Source organism: Nicotiana tabacum, chromosome 8 (genome assembly GCF_000715075.1).
Source record: "Nicotiana tabacum cultivar K326 chromosome 8, ASM71507v2, whole genome shotgun sequence".
In the NCBI taxonomy this organism is placed as follows: domain Eukaryota; kingdom Viridiplantae; phylum Streptophyta; class Magnoliopsida; order Solanales; family Solanaceae; genus Nicotiana; species Nicotiana tabacum.
This window is the reverse complement of record NC_134087.1, coordinates 183,420,493-183,429,265: the sequence shown is the minus strand read 5'-3', so window position 1 is coordinate 183,429,265 and position 8,773 is coordinate 183,420,493. Positions and strand designations below refer to the sequence as shown.

At 35.8% G+C, this 8,773-nt stretch overlaps 1 protein-coding gene across 1 annotated transcript; it reads right to left on the bottom strand.

The window, feature by feature from the left end:
- Nucleotides 1-1,544: 1,544 nt before the first annotated feature.
- Nucleotides 1,545-2,201, bottom strand: LOC107824209 (uncharacterized). Its single transcript, XM_016650951.1, has one exon. The coding sequence runs from the start codon at nucleotides 2,199-2,201 to the stop codon at nucleotides 1,545-1,547; it is 657 nt and encodes a 218-aa protein (XP_016506437.1).
- Nucleotides 2,202-8,773: the final 6,572 nt, after the last annotated feature.

Here is an 8,773-nt window from a genome sequence, read left to right as displayed (position 1 = left end):
CTTCCCTTTCTTAGAGATTTGCAAGGCAGGCTATTGAGGATTTTATAGAGTACTTTAATTATCAAATTTGTCCGAGAGTACTTGGACTGGTTGGAATATGATTATCAACTAATAAGAAATTAATTTACTATTGTGAATAAGCTTGCCCTGGTTGTTGATGCAGCCAATAATTCACTTTTTTATACCCCTAGTTAATGTTTTTATAATACTAGTAATTTATTGCTTATATCGTCACCAGATCTCTTTTTAAGTGGTATTCCTTGTAAGTGGATCGTTTGCCACTTTGGTACATTTTTAAGCTTTAGGGTTGGTTTGGTATTGCATTTTTTTTTTGTTTGGAAAGTGCTTGTTGACTAATTATCTATAAAAGTTTCAATAGCTGATTTGGCTGGAGATGAGGGTAGGATTGGATTCTTTTCCTTGAATATTTTGATATCTTCAAACGATTCGCAAGGAGTTCAAGTTTTGTACGCTAATAGTATTAAAACTAATCATCAAGATACAAGATATCAGTAGTTTGTAGAATCTTTGTATGGAACACTAGAAGAAAGAGTGAGGTAGTCAGGGGCGGATTTACCTAAGGCTTTTATTTTTTTATATATTAAAAAGCAGAAACGAAAATACGTTAATTTATATTAAGTGACATTGCTTGAAACAAGTAACTGGGTTGGCTAAATTGGTCAGGCGCCTTATTTTTCTGGTATAGGTCGTGGGTTCAAAGCTAGAAAGCTTCATTTATTATTTTAGTGGTCAATTTTTGTAAACTCTTGTGACAATTGTTGTAAAGCCATTTGATTAGATGTTGAACTTTTAGTGATTATTAGGAACTTTATATTAGAAAAATAGTATTTAGTATTATTTCGAATGAGGTTATTTTTTTAATAAAATTCATCGAGAAGAGTTGTTGTAATATACTTGAGTTGTGTTCGTTTTTTTTGGTATGATATGATATTGTTAGTAGTGTTTTGTTTATTTGTTCACTTTTAAAATATGACACCACTTACAAAAAATCCTGCATACGCCACTAGAGGTTGTTAGGCGGACCCAAAATTTGAAGGCCGCAAGTATACTTTTGAATTTAACCAAAGTATATAAAACAGGGTACATACTACTAAATATATCACTATTTTCTAACGATATATACATATATACATAAAAAATTTGTCAAACTTAACGGGTATTGGTGGCCCCTCTCGATATAGCATAAGTCTGTCTCTCAAGATAGTACATGATTTTCATCATCTCCATATATTTACAGTTGCAACAAGCCTAATTAAGCCGCAAAATGTGAAGAAAATTAGAAACAAAAAGAAAGGGCACTAAATTTCTACTCTAAGTGGGTGCAATGAAGAGTCGGACCATATTGGGTCAACTCTATCTTTACATTTTTGCGGGTAATTGTTTTTATAACTAGAACCCATAATCTCGTGACTACACGATAATGACTTTTACTATTGCATCGGGACTTCTTAGAAGTACAAATGAAAAGGAAGAAAGGAGTAGAAAAGGAACAAACACAGGAGAGAAAGTACAAAGATTGTGTTTTATCTGAAAGTTGATGCAACAGTTTGAGCCCAAACTCTGAGATTATCTTTCATATTAATCTCATTGTTCATAGCAGGAACTCTCCACTTCAACAATTTCTTAGTCATCTTTCTTTTTTCAAGAATCTCCCATGCTTCAGAAAGATAAGGCCTTGAATTTACATCCCTCTTTTTACTATTTTCTATAATTTCCTCTGCCCTTTTTCCCCATTTCTCCAATCCGGGAACAATTGTAACCAATCTTGAATTTTTATCTTCTTCACTAAACTCAAATCCCAAATCCATAAACCCTTTTAATTCTTCAAGTTCAAGGTCTGATGAACTTCTCCGAATTCGAATAATTTCCTTAACTTCCCTTTTAATCCTTCTCCTCTTCTTGTCACTAACTTTTATTGGTTCTTGAACTCTATTATGTGTGATAATCACAGAAGTTGGAGAATTCCCAAGTGGACTAAAACTTGTATTATCCAAGCTTAAACAGTAATCACTTTGTGATCTTCCCATCAAGATATTTGCTGATTCTTGAATTTCATGAGTATTTTCTTGAACTTCCTTGGTTGTTACATTAGCTGAAATTTGAATTTCAAGAGATTTGAATATTTCTTGTTCAAACCAACAAGTATCAAAGAGCTTGAGGATTTCTTCTTCAGCCGCCATATAATTATAATGTGCACTAGAAAACAGACTTATCTTTTTTCCAAGCAAATCTTGGGAGTTATGGTATGGTATATATACAAGTAAATTATTGAGCATGTTATTGGAATCTGATGAGTGATTATTCGAATCTTATAAGTGGTTTATTATAAAAATAGGCCCACGTTTCTCCTCTAGAAGAGTCGAAATAATTTTTTTTATGTCCTAAGCACCATTAGTTCTTCCAATTATTGTTGTATTAGTTGGAAAATCAAGTCAACTCTCAATCATGACCTAACATTTATGTGTGCTGAAAAATATATAGGGTTATGTTATTTGTGGCTTGAATTATTTCCTTATATTTTTAGGAAACTCATAGTCCCTATTGGTTTAGGAAAACTCATTGTCCTAATAGATTTGGGAAAAGAAAACCTATAATCCTTGTCAAATTGGGAAACCTTTCTCATATATGTTTGGGACCTTTTGGGATCTATATATAGGGGTTGTAGTTGGGGATTCTATAGATGGTATTGTGTTTTTTTTCTCAATCATAGTGGAAAACTCTCTCTTCTTTTGCCCCGAGGATTAGGCTTAGTCGAATCTCGTTAAATCCTTGTGTTGATTTTTCTTCTCTATTTGCTTTATGTGAGATTGTGTGCTAGTTAACCCACGATATTCCGCAACAATTGGTATCAGAGCAAGGTTTGGGTTTCTACACATAATTTAGGGTTAAGATGTCTTCATCATCTTCAACATACGAAGTAGAGAAATTTGACGGAGGTTCTAGTTTCAGTCTATGGAAGATTAGGATGAAATCGTCCCCGGTGTTACAAGGATTATGGAAAGCAATTGATGATGATTTTCCTGAAGATATGAAAGAGACAAAGAAGGAAGACCTGAAGGAGAGGGCTTTGAGTGCGATCTTCATGAGCGTTACAGATAGCGTTCTTCGGGAAATTGCTGAAGAAACTTCTGCAGCAACGACATGGAAGAAGTTGGAAGATCTGTATTCTAAGAAATCGCTGACAAATCGCCTCTACCTGAAAAAGAGGTTATACAATCTCCGTATAAACGAAGGTACACATGTTAAAACTCACCTTGATGAGTTTAATTCAATTATAATGGACCTGAAAAATGTGGATATCAAAATTGAGAGTGAGGATCAGGTCTTGATTGTGTTATGTTCTTTACCACAGTCTTATGATACTTTTGCCAATAAACTGCTATATGGGAAAGATAGCATTTCACAAGAAGATGTTAGTAATGCACTAAAATCTAAAGAGTTAAAAAAGAGCTTTCCAGACAACAGAATTGAGGGCGAGGGTCTTGTGATTAGAGGAAGAATACAACAAAAGGACTTTAACAGGAAAAGGAAAACCGCAAGATCAACGTCTAGAGCAAGGAAGCAAAACTATTATGAGTGCGGGGAGCAAGGTCACTACAAGAGAGATTGTCCTAAGCTGAAGGAGAAAAGAGGGAAGCAGAAAATAGATAATTCGGCAAATATTATTGACACTGGCAATAATTCTGATGATAGTGATTATGCAGGGGAAGTTTGTGCTGTGAGTTCTAGTCATGGGCAAAATTCTTGGGTTCTTGATTCTGGTGCTACTTTCCACATGTGTCCACACAAGAATTGGTTTGCAACTTACAAACAAATGAGTTGACTGTCTATATGGGAGATGATAATCCATTACCAGTAGAGGGGGTTGGTAACATCAAATTGAGAATGTTCGACGGAATTATCAAAAACATTGAGTGTTGGCATGTTCCTCGGATAAAGAGAAATTTGATTTCTCTTTCGACTTTGGATGATCAAGGGTATAAATTTCACTCCGAGAATAAAATACTTAAAGTGTGTAAAGGCTCCATGGTACTCATGAAGGGTAAACTACATTCTAAATTGTATCATCTTCAGGCTAGTGTAGTTGAAGGGGAAGCTGCTGTAGCTTGTGGGAAAAATGATCTGAATCAGTCTCAGTTGTGGCACTTGCGACTTGGCCATATGAGTGATAATGGATTGTCTTTGTTGAGTAAGCAGAATTTGCTGAATAGGTACAGAAATTAAGTTTTGAATTTTTGTGAGCATTGTGTGTTTGGTAAACAGACAATGGTAAAGTTCATCAAGAAGGCCGAGCACAAGACCAGAGACAAGTTAGATTATATACACTCTAACTTGTGGGGTCCAAACAGAGTTCCCTTCAAGAGTGGTGCCAGGTATTTTATGACTTTGATTGATGATTACTCAAGGATGGTGTGGGTATATTTTCTGAAAATAAAAGATGAGGCATTTTCGACATTTGTTAAATGGAAGACGATGGTTGGGAGGTAGACGGAAAGAAAAGTTAAGCGTCTTTGAACTGACAATGGGTTAGAATTTTGCAATTCTAAGTTCGATAATTTCCGCAACAGGGAGGGCATAGTGAGACACCGCACTTGTGTCGGAACACCACAACAAAATAGTGTTGCAGAACGTATGAATAGAATGTTTTGTGATAGGGCACGAAACATGTTTTCACATTCATGTGTTAGCAAAGATTTTTGGGCTGAAGCAATCAATACATCTTGTTATTTGGTCAATAGATCTTCATCCACAACTATAGAGTTCAAAACTCCTTTTGAGGTATGGTCCGGTTCGCCTGCTGATTATTCAAATTTAAAGATATTTGGTTGTCCTGCTTATGCTCATGTGAGGGATGGAAAACTTGAGCCGAGGGTAAAGAAGTGCATATTTTTAGGGTATGCAACTGGAGTGAAAGGTTATATGTTGTAGTGCACAGATCAAAAGACTCCAGGGCTAATTATCAGTAGGGATGTAATATTCAATGAATCTGCCTCACTGGACAGTCAGAGGGAGAAGGCAATAGCAGAAACAGATCGTGGTGTCAGTGACAGCATAAAGCTAGAAGTTGAATCTCCATTAGCTCAGCCTAGTAGTTCTAAAGTAGAGGAAGTGGAGGAGGTGCAAAATATTGATCAAGACGATAATGTTGATGCACCTGCGCAACAACAACCATATAGCATTGCAACAGGCAGAGAGAAGAGAGTGATCAACCGACCGCAGAGGTTTGCAAACGTAGTTGATGAGAATCTTCTTGGATATACGAATCCAGTGGGATTTGCTTTGGCAGTTGAAGAGACCGTTGATGCGTTTGAGTGTTATAGCTATCTAGAAGCTATTCCGAGTATAGAACCAAATCGACGGATTAGTGTTATGAGTAAAGAGAATGAGTCTCTTAACAAGTTTAGGTGTTTCCTAGACTTGGTTGATGCATGCGAAAATGGATAGAGCCCTTGCGAGGGCTGAGGGCAAGGTAGAGAGACGTTGTTCCTGAAGAGAATTCAAGCCAAAGGGAAGATTTGTTATTTGTGGCTTGAATTATTTCCTTGTATTTTTAGGAAACTCATAGTCCCTATAGGTTTAGGAAAACCCATCGTCCTAATAGATTTGGGAAAGGAAAACCTATAGTCCATGTCAAATTGGGAAACCTTTCTCATATATGTTTGGGACCTTTTGGGATCTATATATAGGGGTTGTAGTTGGAGATTCTATAAATGGTATTGTGCTTTTCTTCTCATTCATAGTGGAAAACTCTCTCTTCTTTTGCCCCGAGGATTAGGCTTAGCCGAACCTCATTAAATCCTTGTGTTGATTTTTCTTCTCTATTTACTTTGTGTGAAATTGTGTGCTAATTAACCTACGATATTCCGCAATAGGTTAAATGATAGATCATGCAGTCTGATTGGGCTCATTCTTATTTTCATAATTATTTATGGGAATGATTAATATCAAGGTGCTTAATATAGGATTTGCACGTCAACTTTTATAAAATGGAGCACTTTAACCCTCCATTTAAGATTTTTCGGCAAAAATTCGGATTTAATCGGATCTCAATGCAAATATCGAATAAGCAGAGGCGGATTCAGGATTTATAGGTCGTGGGTGCTTCATTAATTTTAGTGTAAAGTTACAGTGGTCAAACATGATCATAGTGGGTGCTCGTGATCAATTATTTAAAAATTTTAAGTATTATCTACGAATATATAGTACAATTTGCCAGAAGTCCATGGGTGCTGAAGCATCCAAACCTCAAAACGTAAATCCGCCATGATGGGAAACCAAAAAAAAAAAAAAAATTTAAGAATTTGACTGGTTGTGAAATATAGTTTCATTTACATATGTCGCTGTTAAGTATAGCCTCTTTGCTCTAGTTGTCAAGTTGTCAAAAGTTACAAACAAAATGTTTAGGAATTGATAAGTACAAATTTTTGTTAGTTATTGGTTGGTGGTGACAAGAAATAATCAATTTTAAACAATGAGGTGTACGTACAATGGATTTGACATGTAAGTTGGGAAAGATTTTGGATATTTATGTCATAGTATCATCAGAACTGATTTGGATGAGGTTAGGAAGTTAACGTGTATTTTCTCAGCAAATTCATGTACTTTGCCAACATATTACATTCTATTGTCTATGTCCCACAACTATCTTTGTGGAAGAATTATACATATGTATTGACGGAGCTATAATTTTTCTTACAGACGGCTGTTTTGACGCAAATATTGTATTTGTATATTTTAAAATCCACTTAAAATATATAAACAATTTATTCAAAAAATATGCAGAACCCAAAATAGCTTCGCCTCTTTTATGTGAATCAGTCTTCTCAAATCTCTAAAAAAGAAAAAAAAAACGAAGAAGAAGATCTTTTCCAATATGGTTTAGGGCTTTAGCCCATATATACTCTAATAAAACCTGTTTAATCAAAAAATGGAATTTTAGTCAAAGCTAGAATTTAGAAGAACACGGGCTACTGATAATCGAAAGAATATGTAAAAGAGAGTAATTTGGGTAGCAAGAATATAATTAGGAGAGAAACAAGTAAACCAAAGTATATTCCAATAGTGTTTCGTGTCCTTACAATTGATCAGATATCTCCCTTTTATAAATATCTTGGAGATATGCGTTTTGCCTAAATCATAATGAGGCTATTATGAGTAATTAAAGATATTGAATGCTACATCACATAATCATTATATTCAATACAGATTCTCTAACGTATTCAGCTTTTAATGCCCATTAAATACCGTATCTGCACTCTTTTATATTGTCAAATTCATTTCCTTTGATTCTTGAATATAAATAACTTAAATAGGTACGGGCGCTGAGTTATTTGAATAACTGCCCGTGCCTCTTCCTTTGTCTTTGCTTGTATCTGTTGCAACTCGTACCTCTTTGCCAGTTGTCACTCTTTGACCAGTCTACATATCTTGACACGTCATCTTTATATGTAAACACAATTTTTCCCAATAGAGATAGTCTCCCCCACCCCCCACTTTCCATTTATTCATCAGTTGATTATTTGGGAAGTGGATTTCATTAAAAGAGAATTTTTGTCATCATTAATGCTATGACAAAATTGACGCTAACATAGTCGCTTCAATTTAATGCTCCATACACGTGTCATTTTTCCATTAGCTTTGCAGTTTTACAGCCCTTTTCAAGGCTTTTCCACTGCTCACGAAGTGTCAGTTATCATTATTATGGTCCTTCCATCACTGCACTTTTTCCTTTGGCAATTGCTTATCAATATAAATATAACTTCTTTCCTTGTCTTTTACCACTTAAAGCTTACTGAACACTTAATTCCTCAAATCTCTGTTTACTTTTTCCTCACATCATTCTTCTTCGCTATGTCTTCATCAAACCCTAACCCTAGGAGAGTCCCATTGTTGATACCTTCCCCAATGCCCCTATTAGGAGTAGAATGAGAGGTAGGCTTCGTAGATTAGGGTCTGCCCGTGGTGGTTCTTCTATGCCTTCTCCTAGTTCTGGCCCCTCTTCCAGAACTAGGGGTTCGTTTTTACAGAAATCTTCTTCGAGAGGTAAAGAGCCTTCTGAACCTCTTCGTGAACCCACAGTAGAAAAGATAGCTCCTATGGAACTATCTTTTTATCATGATAGAGAATCTCTTAGGAATCAAGTCTCTGGTTTAGATCGTGTTGACATCTACCCTACTCAGATTACAGAAGTTTTGACTTCCGTAGTTCGTAGATATTGCCATTGGAGTAGTGATTTTCCTATAATTATCCCTAATCCAAATCAAAGAATCACCTCTTACTTAACTGGGTTCTCTTTTGTCTATACATACTCTTTCACCTTAGGGTTTAGACTAGCTATTGACCCAGTCATTCTCGAATTTTGTCGTTTCTTCAATGTTTATTTGGGTCAAATTGGCCCAATCATATGGAGGGTTGTTGCTTGTTCGAGGCATTTAACCAATACAGTTGGTGTTCCCATTACTTTCCCTCACCTAATTCACCTTTACTCCCCTAGGCTTTTCCGCAATGGTGTTTTTACACTAGTAGCCAGGAGTAAGAGGGTTTTGGTGAGCCCTGAGGATGACAAGGACCGTGGCTAGTATGCCCCATCTGTTGCTGCCCCCACTGTCGGTTTAGTGAGCGAAGATAATGTTCACTTCCCTGAGAAGTGAAAGTTTGCACGTAAGACTCTTTTCTTTCACGTGCCTTTTTCTTAAAGTTTTGTCAATTTTTTTTTTAACTTTGCTATTTTATTTTAGCAACCATGAGAGTT